This window comes from Giraffa tippelskirchi, chromosome 8 (assembly GCF_054371585.1).
Source record: "Giraffa tippelskirchi isolate mGirTip1 chromosome 8, T2T-mGirTip1v1.2.pri, whole genome shotgun sequence".
Lineage (NCBI taxonomy): Eukaryota > Metazoa > Chordata > Mammalia > Artiodactyla > Giraffidae > Giraffa > Giraffa tippelskirchi.
The window spans coordinates 78,033,074-78,056,415 of NC_137282.1; the positions used below are offsets into that span (position 1 = coordinate 78,033,074).

Here is a 23,342-nt window from a genome sequence, read left to right on the forward strand (position 1 = left end):
GCCGGGGCGTGGCCAGGGGCGGGGCTTTGGGGGCGTGGCCCGCGCCGCCTCCCCGCCCCTGGGCGTTTCCGGTCGGTGGGTACTGAGTCTCTGAGTCTCCATCGCCTTGGGACCTTGTCCTGTGTCCGGCCACTGGCGCCACGCCCACGTTCCCTTCAGTCAGATGTTGATGGTGCTTTCAGGTAAAAACCTAGGGTTGTGAGGCCACTTATATTGAATGCAGAGATCTTTCGTTGTGAGGCCACTTATATTGAATGCAGAGATCTTTCCTTCTCAAAAAACAGAAAAGGATTTAAGTCAAAAACCCTTTCTGGGAGCGTGTCCTGTGAGTCCTGTGGTACGTTTGACATTTGGGTGGGAATGACATCCCACATGTCGTGTAACTCATTACTGTCTTAATATATTGTAGTTTCACATTTTCGTTTGTGTTTATTATCGCAGTTACTTGAAAGTAACGAGGGACACCAAGTGGCCCCTCCCAGAACCAAACTCTGACAGCCCCCTCTCCCACCCCAGCCCCTGACAGCAGCTGTAGGACTTGAATGTCCAGCCCAAATCCTGCTAATGTGCCCTAAGGTCTCCTGAGAGCGCCCGGCCGCCTAGCTCCCCGTTCCAGGATCTTCAGCAATAGGATGGTTTGTTCACTAACCTGGGCTCTAGACCACTCAACCAGTGATATGGTGCTATGAACTGAATTGTGACCCCCCCTGTAAGGTATAGTTCGGCCGAGGCAGAAAAGGAAAGACGATCTCAACGGAAGTAGGTTATCTTTATTCAGGCAAGGAGGGGTGACAGTTGGCCTAAGGACCAGGCTGAGCGCCGAGAGGGATCAGGGGGGCTCCATATTTATAGGGGGTTTGTTGAAGGTTTCTGGATAGGGGGTGATAAGTCTTCTGGACAGGTGTAGGGTGTGGAAGGTTTCCGGGCAGGGGGTGATAAGTCTTAGATAGATGCAACCAGCCTGGAGCATCAGGGCAGGACCTAAAGTTCTGTTTTGTTTTCTCCAAAGTTAGATGATTCAGCAAGGGCCTTTGAGACTGTTGTTTTCTTTTCTAGGCCCAAAAGACTCCTTCATCCCCCCTCCCGCCAGTTTTCATACAAAAACCCTGTGCCCCCAGTGTGATGGTGTTTGGGAATGGGGTCTCTGGGAGGTAGTTAGAGTTCGATGAAGATGTGGGGGGCGTTGGAGGAGGTCACCAAGAGAAGATGGAACCACTGGTCGACCCAAGAACTGGACTCAGGCAATTAGAGGTCCCTCATCCCCTCTCCTGTCTTTGAAATGTATGTTCTGCTCTGTTCCCTCCCTAGGGTCATTTCTAGGAGGCAGCTTTGAGAGCAATGTGGTGTCGAGACCATCTGGATGGTGTGTGTGACTGAGGCTCCATTAAGGCCTCTCTAAATGCTTAAAATTCTGGGAGACTGGTGTGGAGATGCCCAAGACAAGCCTCACTTGTAAGTTCCTTTTCTTATTAAAATAGTCGCCTACCGTTCTCAGGCCAGGCTTTGCTCATAGCTCAGTTGGTAAATCATCTGCCTGCAATGCAGGAGACCCAGGTTCGATTCCTGGGTGGGGAAGATCCTCTGAAGAAGGAAATGGCAACCCACTCCAGTATTCTTGCCTGGAGAATCCCATGGACAGAGGAGCCTGGCGGGCTACAGTCCGCAGGACTGCAAGAATTGGACACGACTTAGCAACTAAACCACCACCATTCTCGGGCCAGAGGGTACCTAGGTATTTGGTTGAGTATTGCTGTGGGTGTGTCTCAGGGTGTTTCTGGGTGAGATGGACGTCTGTGTTAGTGAACTGAAAGAAGCACAGTTGCCCTTTGCAGGGTTGGGGAGGGAGGAGCTCATCCCATGAATGGAATGAGAGGCTGAACAAGAGGGAACTTGCTCTCTCTCTGCCTTTTTGTCTTCAAGCTGGGACATCTGTATTGTCCTGTGTTCAGATTTGGACTCTGTCAACTGAAAAGATGCTGAACTTGAGAGCTGCGAGTTAAGTTTTATTTGGAGCAAAATGAGAACTGCAGCCTGGGAGGCAGCACCTCAGGTGGCTCTGAGAGACTGCTCCAGAGAGGCAGTGGGGAAGGTGAATGCATAAGATTTTGGTGAAGGGGGAGTTCAAATAATTATGTCAGTTCAGTCGCTCAGTCATGTCCAACTCTGCAACTCTATGGACTGCAGTACGCCAGGCTTCCCATCCCATCACCAACTCCCGGAGCTTGCTCAAACTCATGTCCATCGAGTGGGTGATGCCATCCAACCATCTCATCCTCTGTCATCCCCTTCTCCTCAATACCATTAAACACTCATTTTACAAAAGGTTTTCTGCTAGTCAAGTGGAGCTGATGTGATCATGAAGGGATTTAGTGCTTTTCTAGATATGAAGAGATGCAAGGGTTGGGATCATGAAATCAGCTTCTGAAAAGATCTTAAATATCTAAAGACCTGTTTGTTAGGGAAATTAAATGAATAGTGTTGTTTAGGCTTCAGAGGCAAAGCAGAGCAGTCTTCTGACCTTGATTCTAACCTGCCTGGACACTGCCCTGACTGGGAGTGTCTATGAGTGACTGCTTGCTATGAGTGCAAGACTTGCAGCACCATAGATAAGATGGGGGGAGAAATCTTGAGATTGTTGAGACCCTGGAGGAGGCCTGGCCAACCAAGCCCCAGACTTAACTACATTCCAAGTTTTACACAACAAACAAACAGCATTAACATGAAACCAGAGCGGCACTGCCAAAGAATGCTCAAACTACCTCATAATTGCACTCATCCCACACGCTGGTAAATTAATGCTCAAAATTCTCCAAGCTAGGCATCAACAATACGTGAACCATGAATTTCCAGATGTTCAAGCTGGTTTTAGAAAAGGCAGAGGAACCAGAGATCCAATTGCCAACATCCGATGGATCATCGAAAAAGCAAGAAAGTTCCAGAAAAACATCTATTTCTGCTTTATTGAGTATGCCAATGCCTTTGACTGCGTGGATCACAACAAACTGTGGAAAATTCTGAAAGAGATGGGAATACCAGACCACCTGACCTGCCTCCTGAGAAACCTGTATGCAGGTCAGGAAGCAACAGTTAGAACTGGACATGGAACAACAGACTGGTTCCAAATAGGAAAAGGAGTACGTCAAGGCTGTATATTGTCACCCTGCTTATTTAACTTATATGCAGAGTACATCATGAGAAATGCTGGACTGGATGAAGCACAAGCTGGAATCAAGATTGCCGGGAGAAATATCAATAACCTTAGATGTGCAGATGACACCACCCTTATGATAGAAAGGGAAGAAAAACTAAAGAGCCTCTTGATGACAGTGAAAGAGGAGAGTGAAAAAGTTGGCTTAAAGCTCAACATTCAGAAAACAAAGATTATGGCATCTGGTCCCATCACTTCATGGCAAATAGATGGGGTAACAGTGGAAACCGTGGCAGACTTTATTTTTGGGGGCTCCAAAATCACTGCAGATGGTGATTGCAGCCATGAAATTAAGAGACACTTGCTCCTTGGAAGAAAAGTTATAACCAACCTAGACAGCATATTAAAAAGCAGAGACATTACTTTGCCAACAAAGGTCTGTCTAGGCAAGGCTATGGTTTTTCCAGTATGGATGGATTTGAGAGTTGGGCCATAAAGAAAACTGAGTGCCGAAGAAATGATGCTTTTGAACTGTGGTGTTGGAGAAGACTCTTGAGACTCCTTGAACAGCAAGGAGATCCAGCCAGTCCATCCTAAAGGAAATCAGTCCTGAATATTCATTGGAAGGACAGATGTTGAAGCTGAAGCTCTAATATTTTGGCCACCTGATGCGAGGAGCTGACTCATTGGAAAAAACTCTGATGCTGGGAAAGATCGAAGTCCGGAGGAGAAGGGGACGAGAGAGGATGAGATGGTTGGATGGCATCACCGACTCAATGGGCATGAGTTTGAGTAAACTCCGGGAGTTGGTGATGGACAGGGAGGCCTGGCGTGCTGCGGTCCATGGGGTTGCAAAGAGTCGGACATGAATGAGCGACTGAACTGAACTGAACTGAGAGCTGCACAGATTGGTGATATCAGTTTGTGACCCTCCTGGGATTATAAGCGGGAACCCGACCTGCAGTCTTTTAAGTCTCACCCGTGGAGTGGACGTGCTGCCTGGTTGGAACTCCAGATGTGCTGTGACATGGAACTCCCCAGCACTGATTATGTCTGGATGTTGGTCAAAACCCAATTTAATGTTAGTAGTTGAACTGCTATTCATTAATCAACATTAATTAATTAATTATTAATACTCATTAATTAATATGAATTAATATTAATAAATATTGAATTAAGATTTGCATTATTTATTTGTGCATAATGAGTGGCTTATTTTGTTAACAAATTCTTTGAACCTGAGATGAAAATGAAATTTTTTGGCAAAGCAAACACAAATTTACAATGACCTATGATAACCAAAATGTTAAGATTTTTAACAATATATGTCTTGTGGCGTGTTTTACTTTTCTTTGTAAGACTTTTTTTTTTTTCTTTAAGATTTCACCCCAGTATGAGTACATATCCAAAATCCACTGTTCTGTTTTGCCGTGTTTGAAATACAGCTTCTTGTATTCCTCTGAGCGGCCTAGCAAAGGAGCCCTGGTCCCCTGAGAGGCCCTGGACTGTGAGAGAATACATTTCTCTCCTTCTGAATCACCAAGTTTGTGGTAATTTGTTATGGCAACCTTAGGAAGTCAAGGTTGCCTAAAATGTCTTAAGTAAGATGCCATTTATGATGTCTTTCATTAAAAATTTTTTGTTGTTGTTAGTTTTGGCTGCGTTGGGTCTTTGTTGCTCGGAATTGACTTTCTGTAGCGTGGTGAGTGGGGCCTGCTCTCTAGTTTTGGTGTGCGGGCTTTTTATGGGAATGACTTCGCTTGTTGCAGAGCGTGGGCTCTAAGGGGTGCTGGGCTCAGTAGTTATGGTGCTTGGGCTTGGTTACTTTCCCTGTAGCATGAATCCCCTGGGACCAGGGATGGACCCTGTTTCACCTGCATTGGCAGGTGGATTCTTAACCACTGGGCCACCAGGGAAGTCCCCATCTTTCAGTTTTTAATTGAAAGATTTTTAAGTTGATTAAATCAAATTGATTGTAGACTTTGAAGTGATTTCCTAAATTTTGCAGAATCTTAGGTAAGATGCAAATAGTATACACACACAGGAGCTGAAAAGGAAAAAGCTTATAGTAAATCACACAGATATAGGTCAACTTGTGGAAATTTTGGTATTCAGTATTTTCTTCCTATATTTACATCTGCCTTAACACACACACACATACACACACTTGATTTGAATGATATTACACCATCCATAAGCATCCATTAAGCCCCACACCATACTGCAGCCAGCACCTCCTGGCTGACCTTCTGCCATCCGTTCTGCCAAGACCTGCAGAAGTCTAGACATCTGGGTTTGCATTCCGTTAGAGAAGGTGTAGACAAGAGTTGTGCATGGTGCTTCTGACCAGCAGGGTGCTTCTGACCACTGGCCTGCACAAGCATTTCACAGGCTTCCTGGAGGACAGACAATTGTGCAGTGGCTCAGGCTGGCACGGCTCCATCTCCATGCCTTGCAGTGCAGCACAGGCATGTCTTGGGCCAATAAGGGGACAGTGAACATGTGCAGAGGCTCAGGTGAGCCCAGGACTCCCACCTTGTGCCTCTGCTTTTGGCAACAGTGACCCTGGGTCTCGAGCTACAGTAGAAAATCTCAGGATTCTCAGGTAGTCGGTAACATATTTTTCAGCCTTTCCAGGATGGCAAGAACAGTGCCAGGACACCCTGGAGTTAGAAGTTTGGGGTGGCTCTGGAGAATGAAGGAGGCTTCCTGGGTCTTCCAGGCCTGCACAAGACAGTGCTGATCCCTGGAGGGAACTTGCTCACATCCTAGAGGCTCACCCAACCTAGGGATGTCCTCCACTGAACCCTCTACCAACAGGGTACCTCAGTAGGGGGACAAGGAACATTTCAGGGGGCTAGTCTCACGAGAGGAGACCGAGTGGTAAAGCCTCGGTGTACATGTCTGAATTTGGGGGAAACATCTGTAGTGGTCTCTAGTGAACAGGACCCTCCTCCTGAACAGAGAAAATGTATTCAATGTTATACAACAACCACCACCGAAATAATCCACCATAAGACTCATAGTAAATATAGTGATGAAAACAACAGCAATGATAGGGTGCTGGTCACAGTGACATTAATGTAAAAATAATAACAAACCCAAGGGGATGGGAGATTAGAGCACAGACTCCTCAGAGTAAATGACTAGGTACCCACACCTAGTCCTTGTGGGATATTTTAGACCTGGACTCCTAGATTTTCACACAGGAAGTTATGCCTTAAAGCCAACACAGGCAGCCTGCTGGTATAAGAAATCAACCAGGCCCAAGGCACTGGTGAACTTGCTGTAAGGCATGTCTGGGCAGGATGGGTCATGCCTTCAGTTCCTGGCTCCCCCATCTGCCCGAATGCAGACAGTCATGATCAATTTTGGGGTCACTTTGAATCTCTGTGTGTAGCTTCTATTTTAGAAGAGCAGGGCTTGAAAGGGAAGATAGAGAACCAAGGTTTGGAATAAGGCCACCGGGACAGAGTCAAGCTCTAAAGGTGTCTAGTCCTTGGTTAGTTTACTTAGACTCATAGCAGTCCTTCCAAGTAGGGCCCTGTTGCTTCCCTTTGCCTGGGTCCGCAGGACTTTGTCATGGCTCTCTCTTGCCAGCATCTCAGAACCACTAACTCTTGGAGAACTTGAGCAGAAGAGCTTTAGAGACAGAAGAATTATTAGGAAAATGTCCCATTTTCTATGACTCTGATCCTATTCATTTTCTTTCTTTTTAAAAAATACTTATTTGGCTGCACCAGGTCTTAGTTGTGACATGCGGGATCTTTTTTTAAGTTGCTTAAAAAGATCCCACTTTTTAAATGGGATCTAGTTCCCCGAGCAGAGATTGAACCTGGGCCCCCTGCAATGGGATCATGGAGTCTTAGCTACTGGACCACCAGGGAAGTCCCTGATCCTGTTCGTTTTCACTGATGGGACAGAGATAGTTCCAGAGCCCTGCAAAGCCTCTGACAGCCACTTTGCCTACATCAGCCTTCACCTGACCTGGTATGTGGTTCATACAATCAGAAGCGATGATTCCAAGGTCAGGTGACTTTCCATGGGGCTCCTTCTCCATGTGTAGGTCCTGGGGATTTTGTCTTGGGTGCAGGATTCTCTCAAGCTCTCATGTTCTCTAAACTTAACCAGGGTTGGTTTTTTTTTTTTTTTTTTTAATTATTTATTTATTTATTTTGCAGTGCTTGGACTTCTTATTGCGGTGGCTTCTCTTGTTGCGGAGCACGGGCTTCATAGTCCTGGCTCATGGGCTCAGGAGTTGTGGTCCCCCCTCCAGAGTGCAGGCTCAGTAGTTGTGGTACACAGACTCAGTTGGCCTGCAGTGTGTGGGATCCTCCCGGGCCAGGAATCAAACCTGCGTCTCTTGCATTGGCAGGTGGACTCTCCACCACTGAGCCACCAGGGAAGTCCTTTCCTGTGCTTTTATAAGTTTGTTTTGTTACCTGGTGAGATGTGGTTCAAGAAAGAATAAAGTGGCAGAGGAGAAAACAGAAGTTCCTGTGCGTGAACAGATGGCGTGATGTCCCTCAGCAGCACACTAGGGCCAGTGGAATGTCTTTGTTTGGATAATGAGGACATTTAATGCCTCGTCAGAGATATCCAGGGTCATGGAGGTCCCATGAGAGTGGAATGGGCTTCCAGGGAGGACAGGGAGTCCTGGTTATGCTGACTGCTCCGTTCCTCAGTGATGGGAATAGGCAGTTTGAATGGAAATGATTGTCAAATGGGAACATAAGCTACGCTTATATTGACGATAGAATGGAAGATTACCAACAGCTGTTCTTCTGTTTCAGTTAAAGTGACTTAGGCTAGTTTGAGGAACCCATGGTTTTAAAGAGTGACTGGGCCTCTTTTCTGTGAAGCCTCTCGAGAGTAACTAGTCAGTGGCGCCTCTCCTGAGCTCCCCTGGGGCTCCCATCAGCTTGTGGAACTTGCCACCGCGTATGTTAGTTTGCTGGACATGGGTCTGTCTTGACAACTAAAATGGAGCTTCCACCCCTTAAGCTTAGCAGGAAGGTGAGCCATTTGTTCATTTCCATTCAGCATCTCCTTTCCAAATGGAAAAGTGCACGGCAGTGAAGTAGCAGTGGGTACAAAGCCCAGAGTTCAGATCTGAATTGTGCCTCTTGGTTCTGGGACTCCCTGGAGGTAAGGGGCAAGAGCAGTGACACAGTGCCTCGCAGATGATCCTCTGTTCATCAGTTTCAGATGTTATGGGGCAGGAGACTTGGTTAGAAAACTGGTTTTAAAAATTCATTTTGTTTGCTGAGGATTTTCTAGGATAAAGCATTAGAGTGGGCACAGAGCTCTGATTTTATACATATTCTAGGTGATTAGAATCAGCTTGGTTCTGGAAACACTGACCTAGATGAAGGCTACTTGTATCTCTGCTATTGTAGTGTTCCAAGTATTCCTAGAAAACTGAGTGTGAATCTAATGCCAGTTTCTATGATAGAACAACTCACACAGTGTGTGTGAGTGTGTGTGTGTGTGTGTTATGTGTGCTCATGCACACACGTGCAGCATGAAAAGGTGAAACTATCCCTTATTCCATACAAAGCCCACACGCAGATGTATAAGTAAACCTTAGGTGACTGACAGTGAGGATTCACTAGTTTGGTAGAATGTAGAGACTGAAGATGGTGCAGCTCTGAATGCCCAACAATGTTAGTGAGGAGAGAGAAGGGAGGATGATAATTACCATTTGCAGATTCTAATGAGCAATTTCTGTAGTTTGAGGTAATGAGTGAATTGTGTGATTTATGAGGCAAATAAAGCTTTCCTGAGGAGGCCATTTTTCACCTGAATGTCTGAGTAAAGGGTAACAATATTGACTAAGATCTAGACTATTAAATGAAGATCAGTTTTGGAAAGAAAGTAATATATTGAAATAAAGGTAAGTTACTTTTGAGGTATCTATCAGAAATCCATTTAGAGAAGACCTAACCCTGGTGGCTCAGCTGGTAAAGAATCCACCTGCAATGCGGGAGACCTGGGTTCGATCCCTGGGTTGGGAAGATCCCCTGGAGAAGGGAAGGCTACCCACTCCAGTATTATGGCCTGGAGAATTCCATGGACTGTATAGTCCAGAGGGTCACAAAGAGTTGGAAATGACTGAGTGACTCTCACCAATAAACTTCAGCAAGAAGTTCAAGTTGGAAACATAGTGTAGAGTTTTTCTTAGACAGGCTTCACTCAGGTAAGCTGAAACCATACTGAATATTTGAAACAGTGGATCCTACTGCAGGTAACTGGTTGCACAGGGACTGACAGGTCGAACGGGCACAGAGACTAAAAATCAGAGGACAGAGTTACCACCTCCGGGCCACAAGGACGAATGAGGATCAGAGATTTTCGGAGTTGACTCTGGCATCTCTTTTTTTGGCCACATGGTGCAGCTTGTAGGATTTTAGTTCCTGGACCAGGTTTTGAACATGGGCCACAGCACTCAAAGCGCCAAGTCCCAACTGCTAGGTCATCAGGAAACTCCTGACCCTGGTATCTTTAAGAAGAGAAGAGTGACTAAGAGGTGTCTAAGAGGTCCCTTGTCTCTCGGTAGACAAGCCCCAATGGTGTGATGAAGGCTGAAGATGTTTCTATACATTAGGAAGCAACTATGGTGACAGAAAACATATAGTACCTTTCAAGTCATTTGGTGAGGAAAGGGAGAAAAGAGAAAAGGAGAGAAAGGAGAGAGAAAGTCTAGGTAAATTTAGATTCTCAAAGGCAGTTAGTTTTATCCGAGCCTGTTGATCAGGCACTGCCGGGAAAGCCAGAACCGGAGACCATTCCTCTGATTCCAACAAGTCACGTCCTCAACCTGTTGCAGTTTTCAGAAATGAGCCATAAAGATAAGTGATAATACCAGAATATTTTCCAAAAAAAGTTTATTTCTCAAAGCCTTTTACAAATTGTCTTGCCCCAGGAAAGTTTGTTTTATTGCATTCTCCCCTATGTATTAATATATCTTTATAGGAAGCAAGCTTAGCCCAGGAGATGAGGGAATTCTCTAGAGCAGAGCTGAGGGATTTTGCCTTCTTCTGCTTTGAAAGGGTATAGTGTCAGTTTGCTAGGATGAAAATGGCCCATGAGATAGGTTTTGCTCTGCCCGAAATCTGGGACTCCGTATTTTGGCAAAATAGGATAAAGGCAAGCCTCAATTTGCTCCAAAGAGCAAGGATCCCAGGAGAGATTTTGGAAAGTGTCCACTTTTTTTTTTACAGCTGCTTTCAACTTTTTGTTCAATCTGACTTCTCACTTGAGCTGCTAAAAACTGTTCCATCTTTAGTGTTGGCCTTGTTCTGTGCTCATCTAGCAGTTTTCTGTGGACATGCTGAGAACACAAGACCAAATGAGAAGTCTCAACAGAGGAGTAACTAAGCCTGTAACTGTGTGATCTTGAACTTGGATCGCTTCACCTGTAATGAGGGTGTCGAATTAGATAATCTCTAGGGAGCTTACTGCTTGACTAGACCATGATTTAATCAGCTCTCACTGCAAGTGGCCAGAATGAGGATGCTACTCAGTCTGTGGCCAGCTTAAATTTGGACAAGGTCCAAATCTTTGTGGAACTCAATGTTCTAGATCAGACAGGGAACAGGAGACATTCTAAATAATTCCTCTGTATAAAGGAAAGAGAGGAGGAGGATGTGTCAGGGGTGCTGCTGAGGAGGTCACAGTTGGTGTCCAGCAAGGGGTCCGTTTACCACAGAGTTGAGTCTCCTGACATTGCAAATAGCAGAATCTCGGTGGAGACAGCCCCAGGTCACACGTCTGGTAGAAGTCAATTCATTGACTTGCTCTTCAACCTTTCCATTCTACCTCTTTTATTAATTAGTTTACTCACTTTATCCATAAGTAACTAACAGCCAATATATAAGGAAGGGGGATGCAAAGTGAACAAGACATAGAGCTTCCTGCCCCACCCCCAACTCCTCCCCCAGAAGCTTGCAGCCTAGAAAGGGTATTTCCTGCAGCATCAGACCGGACCGACAGCTTCAGAGAATCCCGACCTGGACGTCAAGGAGAGAAGATCTGGAGAGGTTTGCTGCACTGAGATCAAAGCCAGAGTATCTTCACCTCTTTCATTTGTGTAGCTGCTGCTTAGCTTTTAATTACTGACTCTTTTTCTGCAGCAAAATGGTGTCACTTCAGCTCTGCAGCCCCCAATCTTATCTTCAAAGGAAAGGCATTCGACTTCACAGCGACCATCCATTTTCAGACAGAGTGTCTGTCTTTGAAGCCCTCCTGGGGCTAGAAAGCAAAGAAAGCAATTAGTCTTCAGTTATCTAGTACTTACAAAAATTTCGCCATCCAGGCCAGCTTAGAATTCCCTCTCATCCTAATTCCAAGGAGATAGGGAGTGTGAATCCAGCTGTCAGATAAAGCAGATGTGACCTAAACAGCTGTCTCTGAACTCACATCCCTTGTTCAGTATATACAGTGTCCTTCCATTGTATTCAGTTAGGAAAAATGAAAAAGAGTTCCCTCTGCTGTTGTCTTTATTGGACGTATACAAACAATGTTTCTTCCTGGGAGGAGATGATATACTTTCGAATTCCAATGAATAATCTTTTCCAAGAAATGGTTTTTTTTCTTGTCTCCAAAATAATAGTCCCTGATAAATAACAAAAGATAAAGCTTGTGCTATTTACATTTTAGGCAAATTAGTACTTAGGTGTGTGGTTGTGGAATTTCACGCTTTTGGTGTAAAGATTGAGAGAAATATAGTGCACTAGCCTGCTCCATAAATACCATCAATGGAATATTATCTTTACCAGCAACCTTAGGGCGGCTGAGGCAGTGTGTGCTCATTCAGAACAAAGAGACTAAGCCGAAAAGAGTAAAATGTTTTAAAAGAGGAACGATTGAAAAAATATTCTCTGGAAAAATAATTGAAAGAGCTGACAGTTATTCTCAAAAGGTGTGATGCTTATTCTTGCAAAGCAACTCTGGGAGGGAAGTGTACATATTAGCTGTCACGCATCTCAGACATTACCACGTTGAAAGCTTCTTGATGCCCAAGGTAGGACTAACCAATGGAAAAAAAAAATGTCAAGAACTTAGATTTCTGCTCAGAGTAAAGGGAAACATTTTCAGTAGTCCAAAGTTGAACTCGGGATGTTGTGAGTTATAGATCACTGAAATTTATCAAGCATCAGAGCAATCAATTGACATGTCATATGTTTACATTGAATTGGGGCAAAAAATAACAATAATAATGATAAGAACAATGAGAACTGAACAATGATAATAGTTAACTCCATCAAGTGCACCTGGCACTCTCTAAGCAGTGTATATAGAGACTGTCCCCAAGAAGTCATTTTCACCTTCCATCTGTTAGTAAGTAGTAGAACCTCTGAGTTTTAGCTGGCTGCTCAGGGAAGATCCCCTGGAGAAGGAAATGGCAACCCACTCCAGTACTCTTGCCTGGAAAATTCCATGGGCTACAGTCCATGGGATCGCAAAGAGCTGGACACGACTGAGCAACTTCACTTTCACTTTCACTTTTCAGATCCTTAGCTAAAGACGACTATTTCTGGTTTTCTGTTTCCGTCTGGCCTCGTGAATGAGATTGGACCAATGAAATAGGACTGGAGTGATACAAGCTGTTTCTGTGTAATCTTTTAAATCATGTCTTTTACTCAATTTTTATTCCTTCCTTTTAGAGCATCTTAGAATCAGTGACATAGTCACATGTTTAGGATGGCAAGATTGACCTTCCTCCCTGGTCCCAGCATGGCTTACCTGGTGGAGAATAGCCTTCTTCCCAACCTACTCAGTTACCTATTTTGGAACTTTTACATGAGAGAGAAATAAACTCCCTTTTTTCTATTACTCTAGTTTAAGATTTTTTTTTTTAAATTAAAACCAGTTAGCCTCTACTCTAATTAATATAATAAAATGTCTTAATCTTGAAAAAAATGCCCTATTGTTATTATTATTTCCATTTATAGGAAATAAATTGAAACACAGTTCATAAATCTTATGAGGACTGGAGCTGAGATCAGCCTCAAATATGTTGGCTTAATAGTCTGTGTTCATCACCTCTTTTCTTGATCATTAAACCCACTTGCAATGCTGAGATTCTGTGTGACTGGTGTTGTGGTGGCGGTCCTAGACTGTGCTCCTTACTGAGAAGCAAGCATGTCTGAGCTGAGTGTTGGAAACAAGAAGCTCCTTCTACAGTTGATTTGAATCAGCTGGAGTCTGGATGGAAGGAGATGGAGAGGACAGCTTAAAACTTGCTTCCTTAGCCTGGATCCGTTGTCTGACTTCACCCCCCAACCCCACTGGCCCCCACCCCGCCACCCCCAGAAAGAGACTGAGGCCAAAGTTAAGAAACTGACTTTACAAGAGACGCTTTGAAACATGAGGGCAATGCTCCTCAGCTCTGTTCTTTATTTCTAGTCCTGCGGGTTTTCAAAATTTTCAAAAGTCTGATGCCAACAACGACCTTCCAGGAAGCCTTTCCTGATCCCTCCAGTTAGAAACAAACTTCTGCTTCTGTGGCTTCTCTTTTACTTTTCTTCTTCGTGGAATTTGTGAGCACTGTTTTGTATAATAGTTATTTGTGACATATTTGCATTCTAAACTTACTGCATGCTTATTTGTTATTATGGGCAACCTATTTTTGACCAACACAGAAATAATAGACTAATAAACAGTAAGTAAATTAAGAGCAAAGGCCACACTCTAATGTTCACCTCCACTTTACCTCCTTTTGTTGCAGTCCCTAGAACAATTTCTCATTAGTGGTAACACACATTCAGTAGATGTTGGGACAGGGGAGCTTCGCATGCTGCAGTCCATGGGGTTGCAAAGAGTCGGACAGGACTGAGCAACTGAACAACAAAAAGCTATAGTACTGAGGCCAGATTGGGCAGTAAGTAAGTGTAGCAATTCAGAAACCATGAAGAAGAAATAGATAAGATGCTTTATGATGCATGGAGAACCCCATGAGGAAAGGCTTCATAACAGAAGGAATGAAGGATAGTTGAGAAGGAAATGAACATGAAAGTTGATTAGGGATGAAGTCTTGGCTGTATTGAGTAAAAAGAACCCATTTCTAAGGACTCAAGGACTCAAAGAAAACTAATCGAGGTTTTAGTGCTTTAAAGGATATAATTTTCCATCAGTGTGTAAGAGCCAGAAGAAAGGTCCAAGATAATCTAGGATTAGGAGATTTGCACCAGTTAGTTAGGCTTGAAAAAATAGACTAAGGACCATCATAAGTTTAATTTCTCTTACACTACAGAGGACATATTTCTCTAAATTAACAAATTCTTTTGGAGTTTGTCTGTAACACTTTCTCTCATTTTAAAGCAATCACTTTGTCATACTTTGCAGTTAGGTCAAAGATTATAGGAGGAAAGAGATTTAAACATAAAGAGAACTCTGAACCCCTTTGTAGAGCTTTTAGGGAAATTAACGAGATACTCTTCTGGTTGAAGGTGGCCTGGATCAGTGTGGCCACACTGATTTGTGTCTAAGCTTAGGAAAAGATTTCCTGTCACTGGTTTGTTCTAGGACCTTTTCAGGACATAGGGCTGAGTCATATACTCTTCTGAAAGCTGAGCTTTCTTCTCAAAAGACAGATCCTGAGAAGACTGCCATCCTTACATTAATAAAGATTTCCCGCTTACCTGAGAAAATCTGGGCAAGAAGAATCATGGCAGCAAACAAGAAGAAGGTTTTCATGGCTCTAGGCATCAGTGCAGAGAGGATGAAGGAGGCACAGTGGCAGGAATCGAGCTGTTTTATCGAGGGAAATTGATGAAAACAAGTTCTACAGCTCCGAAACAGTGGGACGTCAATTTTGGTTTGTAGTGTTCATCAAGAGTGAACTATTTTCCATGCTCCACTGAATAACATGTGGGCTGCTGGGTCAGGTTTTACCTAAGTAAACACTTAGGAGAGAGTACCTTGTCTTCTGTCTTCCTACCTGGAATGCTGTCTTCTACATCTCTGTCTAGACTTCTCCTATGTTCCCTAAACCCCTTCTCAAGCCCTACCGCTTCCATAGGGTCCAGAACCACCATTCCTTTTATCCTTATCTAAGATTTTACATGCAATTTGCTTTTATAAGATTCACTCAGCCATTATTAATTGGCACCTGGTATATATCTTTTTCAAATTATACTCTATGAAAAAAATTTATCTCCTCATTTGTATTATAAACTCCATAAAGGAAAATAACTTTTTTCTCATCTTTTTTCTTCCCATTCATTCCTTACAACAGTGTTTTTAACAATAGGTGCTCAAAATGTATGTATTTGACTTATTGGTTGATAGCTGGCTGGTTAGAGGAACTTGTGAATAATCAAGCAATCAGTATGAGAACTGTCATTAAATGTTCAAAGTTTTTACACATGTAAGACATTATTATTAAGGGTAATAATGTTAGTGTTACATATGCCCATAGTTTATATTTTATGGGAATAGTATTCATTCAGCAAATATGTGTTGAACAGTAAATACCATGTGTATTTGTATGTTACTAAGAAATTTGAATTTTATCCTAAAATAAAAGGAAAGTCGTCAAAGGGTTTTAAGTAAGGGAGTTGTCCAAAAGATTTGAAATGAAATAAGATATAAAGGGGTTTCTAAATCATTAACAGAAGAATAAACATTTCTAAAGAAAAATGGACTAAAGACGTGAAAGAGCAATTAAATAAAGGAAAGTGAAAGTGTGAAAGTAGTGTCCAACTCTTTGGAGTTCCCATGATCTATACAGTCCATGGAATTCCCTCGGCCAGAATACTGGAGTGGGTAGCCGTTCCCTTCTCCAGGGGATCTTCCCAACCCAGGGATCGAAGCTGGGTCTCCCACATTGCAGGCAGATTCTTTACCAGCTGAGCCACAAGGGAAGCTCAAGAATACTGGAGTTGGTAGTCTATCCCTTCTCCAGTGGATCTTCCCAACCCAGGAATCAAACCGGGGTCTCCTGCATTGCAGGTGGATTCTTCACCAACTGAGCTATCAGGGAAGCCCAGTTTATAAAGGAAGAAACATGAAAAAAATCAAATGAGGAATTCCATTTCTAATAAACTGAAATGAGCTCCTAACAGATGATCGTTTCCACTGATAACAAGTCAAAGTCTGGAGGAAAAAAACAACCTACCCGAAGGACATGACAGTTACAGTAAAGACAGACATGTTTTGGAGAAGTCAAACTTGGAAAAATGGACCAGAATGGAATGAGTTCTCTGATTGCAACGTGGCATGAAACAGTTAAAGCTCCCAAAATAAATACATAAAAATAATCTGCCACCTTGCTAAACTTAGGACAGACACAAGGACAGAATCAAAGTTACTTATAGCTGGGGACTTCCCTGGGGGTTCAGTGGTTAAGACTCCACTCTTCCAATGCAGGGGGCGTGGGTTCAGTGTCTGGTTGAGGAAATAAGATCCTGCATGCAGTGTGGCCAAAAAAGAATAAGAAAATAAAAGAGCATTCTGGAGGCCTGAAAGAGGGGCAGGTATTCCCATGCAAGGATACAAGCCCAATACAGGCTGTGTGGGCTTTTTATCTCTTGATAAAGAAGTGTTCCCAGCCTGAACTTGCCTTCTGTTGCTGAGTAGAGGTCAAAAGACTGCACACACAAGACTGCCATTACCAGCAAAATAATAGAAAATGTTATTAACAACTGTCTGCCTAAACATTCAACTGCTTACATAAAATAGGAATATTATTAATCAAAAGATGGCTTTGAAAGGGCATCTTTTCACTCCAAAGTACAGGATGAGCTCCAAATACTCAAAAAAAGGTTTAGTTGGCTCTTCATTTTTAGTTTCTAAAGGTAGAAAATAAGTTTGTTGATTTGATATCTTTCTTCTTTCTAAATATAAGGCATTTGAAACTATAATTTTTTTCTTCTAAGCATTGGTTTAGCTGCATCCCATAAGTTTTGTGTTTTGTGGTTTTTTTTTTTACATTTTCATTCACCTTGAAATATTTTCTACTTTTTCTTACGATTTTTTTCTTTGGCTCATTATTTATTTGGGGGTGTGTGGTTTAATTTTAACACATTTGTGACTTTCCTAAGTGTGCTTCTCTTATTCCCTTGTGGTTGGAGAGCATATTTTCTATGATTTCAACTCTTTATATTGAGGATGTTTTCTGCCTAACATATGGCCAATCCTAGAGAATGCTTCATGTGAACTCGAGAGAATCTGTTTTGCTGTTGTTGGATGGGCTGGGCCATAGATGAGGTCTCATGGGGTTAACTCTTTACAAAAATGTTCTTTTGTCTCTAGTAGCTGGTTTGTCTTAAAGTCTGTCTTGTCTGCTTCTAGTATAGCCCTTACAGCTCTCTCTTGGTTACTGTGCGCATGGTGTATCCTCACCCCGTTCCTTTCTGTGGTCCATGAAAATCACACCCATCTCTCTGCCTAATATCCTAAGGGCAGCTACTCTGCGCTGTTCTGGTCTTGTCCTACCATCAGAGGCGGCCCCAGCCACAGCTCTTTTCAGACGTGAGCGCTACAGGGTGACATGTCTAGTTCTCCAGGTAGCCTTCCTTGAATTCAGTCTCTTAAGCATTGATGTGGACGTGATATTTTCCTCACCTCTCCCTGTGAGAGGCTGAGTGAAGGCACAGTCACGGCACCACAGAGAAGCCTGCCCCTGCCCTCTCTAGTTTTCTTTAATACCCTCAAGTGGGTACAGGGCTAAGGGTTTCCGAACACGTTTTGAGGTCAGCCTCTTTACTCTCCTTACCTTTGCCGTCTAGCACCTCAGTCAGAAATGCGGAAGTTGATGATACTTAGTGTTTTGTCCTCTGCCTTTTGGGAATTCGGGCCAAACTGATCCGTCTTGCTCTGTAGGCACTGTCGTTTCCTTCCAGTTATTGTGAGAGGGCTTTGAAGTGGAACCCAGAACCAGGAAAGGGTAATAGCCATCTAGCATAAGGCCGACAAAAGCTACAGCTTCAGAATTGACGGAGTTCAATCCTCGCTAACCAGGAGCACTGTGTAGACCAACTCAAGTGGAGAAACTGTAGGAGCGACCCAGCCTCAGGGTCTCTCTTCCTTGTCACTTCTCTCTGCCCCATCCATCACCTAGAACCTTCCTCTTCAGAAGATTCAGTGGAAAGCAGTAATCAGAGCTCTCCATAATTTACTGAGGAATCAACAGACACTTATCTGAGGCTTGACATCTGAAAGGACTGACTTTTCAAGTAACGAGAAGTTAGTGTGAGCTGAGACTATATTATTCTGTAGGAAGGACCGGGTGTCTCAGGGGAAAAGAGATAACTGAATCAGTCAGTTCAGTTTAGTCGCTCAGTCGTGTCCGACTCTTTGCGACCCCATGAATTGCAGCACGCCAGGCCTCTCTGTCCATCACCAACTCCCGGAGTCTACCCAAACCCATGTCCATCGAGTCAGTGATGCCATCCAACCATCTCATCCTCTGTCGTCCCCTTCTCCTCCCGCCCCCAATCCTACCCAGCATTAGGGTCTTTTCCAATGAGTCAACCCTTCGCATGAGGTGGCCAAAGTATTGGAGTTTCAGCTTCAACATCAGACCTTCCAATGAACACCCAGGATTGATCTCTTTTAGGATGGACTGGTTGGATCTCCTTGCAGTCCAAGGGACTCTCAAGAGTCTTCTCCAACACCACAGTTCAAAAACATCAATTCTGCGGCGCTCAGCTTTCTTCACCATCCAACTCTCACATCCATACATGACCACTGGAAAAACCATAGCCTTGACTAGATGGACATTTGTTGGAAAAGTAATGTCTCTGCTTTTAAATATGCTATCTAGGTTGGCCATAACCTTCCTTCCAAGAAGTAAGCGTCTTTTAATTTCATGGCTGCAATTACCATCAGCAGTGATTCTGGAGCCCAAAAAAATAAAGTCTGACACTGTTTCCCCATCTATTTCCCATGATAACTGAATAGAGAAGTTTTAAAAGGAGCAAAGTACGGAAGAGAGGAGAGAGCAAGAGGAAGAAGGGAAATTTGTGAATGGTTGAGCGTTTATGAGAGATGCCCGCTGAGACCATAAGCCGTCTGACTCTGGATGCTATTTAAGGTAATGATTAAGGTGATAGCAGGGCACAGCCACTGGCCCACCACTCTGTAGGACTCTGAGACATGTACATGAATTCTGTAAAAGAGCATCAGTTCGGATCCAGAATACTTTCAGTTTTTGGAGTCAAGCAGTATGGGATGTGGGATGAATAAGGAGTACCCTGGCTTTGTGATGTTCTGTGAGTCATCAGCTGCACGCTCACTGTGGAGATCCGGGGAGAAGGACCATCCTCTGGCAGATGGTGACTCACCCAGATTTTTAGGACCAGATCCTCCACTTGCCACTTCCCTGAATTGTTTCCTGTGAAAATGAAGGCAGCACTGTGGAGCCCCACAGGCATTCTGTCTTAGCTCTCTTCTGGAGAACAACTGATCAAATGTAAATGGTCAGGCTCTGTTGTCTGACCTATTTACATTCATGTCAAACATGAAATGGTTCCCACGCCAGAAGCTTGAAGAAATAATTTAATTTGGACAGCTGGTGATAAAGTGTTGGAAGAACTGAACTTGTAGAATGGGAGCAGTGAGGCAACCCCTAATGTTAGCCACAGCTGAAATGCCCCTCTGCCGGATGGCTGGAGGAAAAACAAGAGGCTCTGGCCTGAGCCCAGGAGCAAGGACTAGACGGTGAGGGCTGGGCCTGAAGTAGGACTTCTGGTGAGGGAGGCAAGGATGCAGAAGCTGAAGCCAAGCGAGATAGCGAGGGAGGGAAACCCTGAGTTCTCCTGTTCTCTTATCCACCGTTCATCTGCCAAGCACTTGCAATTGACTGGTACCAGCCAGAAAAACCAGAAAGCTTAGAGAATGTACTCTGCAGACAATATGCCAGTTATACAGAGCAAAGTATGAAAAAGACAGGCGTGGATCTGAACACAGAAAGACCAATGAGGCCATGGTCCTCTCAAATGTGGAGCAACATATTCACATATTAAAACTGAGTGGGCAAGTTTGAGTAGGGCCAATCATTTTGACCTTTATTTTGTGAACTGAAGATTTTTTCATAAGACAAAGATAGAGTCAACCATTTATGCATATCCCATGTTGAACATTTTAAATTATTCTGTAGCATTTCATCCATTGGCAGGAAGAGAAAGGGCTTCCTTGGTGCCTCAGAAGGGAAAGAATCTGCCTGCAATACTAGAGACCTGGGTTCGATTCCTGGGTTGGGACGATCCCCTGGAGGAGGGCATGGCAACCCACTCCAGTATTCTTGCCTGGAGAATTCCATGGACAGAGGAGCCTAGCAGGCTACAGTCCATGGGATTGCAAGAGAAGAGAAACATCAAGTTGGTGTCCTGGACCTTAACTGAGCAGATGTGAGATGTTTTTAAAAAATACACATCAGACACTCTCTAACACCTGTTGTCTTGTGTCTTCTTGATTATAGCCATGCTGAGTGGTGTGAGGTGTGGTTCTGAGTTGCATTTCCCTGAGGAGTAGTGATGTTAATCATCTTTTCAAGTACCTGTTGGCCGTTTTAATGTCATGTAGATGGACCTTGAACACATTATGCTAAGTGAGATCATCAAAAAAAGACAAGTACTGAACGACACCTATTATATGTGGACTCTAAAAAAGCCAAACTTGTAAAACACAGAGTAAAATGGTAGTTATCAGGAGATGGGAGGTGGAGGGCTGAAGTCAATGTTGTTTAAGGGCACCAACCTGCAACAGGTAGTAAATAAGCCATAGAGATCTAATGCACAGTATTATGAATACAGATGACAATTTTGCTGAGAGACTAAAACTTAATTATCTGAACAGTACAAAGAAAGGATAAGTATATCCTGTGATAGAGGTGCTCAACATCACTACAACAGAATCATAATATAGAAATTTATCAAATTAGTATGTATGTCTTAAATTTACATAGTTTTATGTCAAAGATAGTCAATAAAAATACACCATAAGTATTAGAGTAAGTGAGTGACAATACATTGGTACAAAAAGAAATGATGTGGAAAAAAGTAATTTGTTACAGAATTATAACTCCATTACCAGTGATATGGGTGCCATGTCCATTTATTTTGTGTTAGAGTTAGTCCATAAGGATGAATACACAGAACATGGTGGTGGTCTGCACACCCTTTACTTCCCCCTTTCCTGCCTTCTCTTTCCCTGGCAACCTTTTTAGAGATTATCTTCAAAAAGAAGCAAAGGAACAAAACAAAGGGAGAAGGAAATGAGAATGATCCTGAATTCACACTCATTGTGTGACTAGGTTAGGCTACATAACTCGTCTCCACCTTCCTGGAACATCCAGTCCCATTTCAGAAGAGAGCTGGTGTGGCTTACAGGACCCTCCGCCGGCAACAGAAAAAGTTCACTTTGCAGTTTCCGACAATCTTCTCGTCCTCAGTGCACATCTTCCTGCATTTGCCCCGACCAAGCCAGCACGACTCACAGGGAGACATGTCACCTGCAAGAGAGAGCTGCTGACTTGGCCTCCTACAGGCTCTCTAGGAACGGGGGAAGGCCCCAGGCCAGAGAAGAAGGGAGGGTTTGTGTTTATGACTATAAAGAGTGTTTGCAAGAAACAGCCTGGACTTCTCCAAAGACCTCCACTTTTTTCAGAAGAGAGTTGGGGAGTTTGATGTTTAAGCAAGAGGAAGATGCAGTCCCTGTCTCCATGTGTTTAACAACTGCATGGGTCAAAAGTATAAACACAGATGGACAGTGTCATGTATGGTACAGAACTACACAAAAATACATACCTGATGCTGCTCCAAAAGTTACAAAATGAAAATGGGAGAGAGAGCTTGTGGTTTTGAAAGAGCTTTGAGGGTAGAGTTTCAAGACTTAGGTTCAGTTTTGTTTAGCCCAGGTAATTGCCATGTGTCCTCACGAAACTGCTTAGTCTCGTCTTCTGTAAAAGTGGTGGTTATGATAGTATCTGCCTCAAAGGGATGTTTTGAAGATCAAATGACATAATGCACATAAAGTTGTTAAGAGTTTGCCTGGTACCTAGTAAGCACTCAGTGATAGAGGCAACCTTAGTCGCTCTCCCACTCTGAAATTCTGTCTGAACACTTTTACATGTTGTTTAGAATTACTCAGGAATATTTCTTTCAGTTCTGTTTATAATATGCTTTTTTCCTCTACTGGGTGAGTTTACAAAAAAGATCACTGGGGTATTCATTATGAACAGGTCATCTGCAGTCATGATGGATTTTCACTGAACCACCCTGACTCCCTTCTTAGACCACTGGTATACATTCGGGACACAGTTTACTGGATTTAGGAGCAGAGGCTGTTAAGAGTTGGGTAGGTGTGTTCTCAGAGCAGTGTTAATTGGCTGGTACAAGCTTGGTCCTGTGACCTTGGTTTAGTTAGTACCATGATCTCCTGAGAACAGCCATGAAATCCAAAGCTCCATGACCGAGATGACAAACCAGTAACAAAGAGGTTTCTCTGTGAAATGGAAAAAACCAGATATGATGCTTGGAACAAGAGGAAGAACAGTTGAAGTTGGTCTGGATATCAGTTGGTCTGGGATATCAGGCAGTTCTATTTCCAGCTTCCTTGTCCCTGGAAGTTCGAGATACCTGACAGGGCCAAAGTTCCTAAAAGTAAAAAAGGGATTTATCTTACCTGTTGAAAGTAGCTGGGAGTACTGGAGTCCTGCTCGGCACCCTAAATTCAAAACAAAGCACATTTTGAATATGAAAACCAAGGCAGGGAAATAACACTGGGAAAACTCTCACACGACAGTGTTGTGTGAGAGTTTTCCCAGCTCGCAGAGGTTGAATCTTTACTCTATTTTTGAAGGCTGGAACTCCTGGTATCCAATACGTTTCCTTTTTTTTTTAAGGAATCATAGTTTGCTTTTAGAAAATGCTACTGCCGGTTCAGGAATTGCCATGAGATGTGCAGTGGGGGAGCTGACTGTCTCTCCTCTTCGGGGTGCTACATAGAAGGGTCATCAAGCTTTATGATCTGCCCCATCACAATCCCATCTACTCTCCTTTACCTGACGGAAATTGAGCCAACAGCAAGAAAAAGGCCAAGACAAAATAAAACATCTTCCTGCTCAGTGCCATCTCTGCGGGAAGACTCTTCAGAAGGGAGATTTGGGATTCCTTTGAGAGGATGAGAGCCTCCCTTATATTTGAAAGTAATGCGATGTGCTCTTGGTCAGTGAAGTGAATCCATA

The 23,342-nt window shown here is 43.5% G+C and overlaps 2 protein-coding genes across 3 annotated transcripts in view; one reads left to right on the forward strand and one right to left on the reverse strand.

The window, feature by feature from the left end:
• Window positions 1-23,342, forward strand: part of LOC145518006 (sperm-associated antigen 11B-like) — a 40,683-nt gene that overhangs the window by 546 nt on the left and 16,795 nt on the right. The window contains exons 1-2 of one of the 2 annotated variants that reach the window (XM_081521409.1): window positions 61-182; window positions 1,309-1,452. In XM_081521409.1, the coding sequence (XP_081377535.1) occupies window positions 1,400-1,452 (53 nt within the window). In that variant the 5' untranslated portion in view covers window positions 61-182; window positions 1,309-1,399. Of the gene's footprint in view, window positions 1-60; window positions 183-1,308; window positions 1,453-23,342 lie in introns of those variants that run through there. The other variant, XM_081521410.1, reaches the window with a different exon arrangement.
• Window positions 21,197-23,229, reverse strand: LOC145518008 (beta-defensin 105-like). Its single transcript, XM_081521412.1, has 3 exons — window positions 23,160-23,229; window positions 22,781-22,822; window positions 21,197-21,608 (listed from the first exon to the last, which is right to left on the reverse strand). The coding sequence occupies exons 1-3, from the start codon at window positions 23,227-23,229 to the stop codon at window positions 21,481-21,483; spliced, it is 240 nt and encodes a 79-aa protein (XP_081377538.1). The 3' UTR covers window positions 21,197-21,480.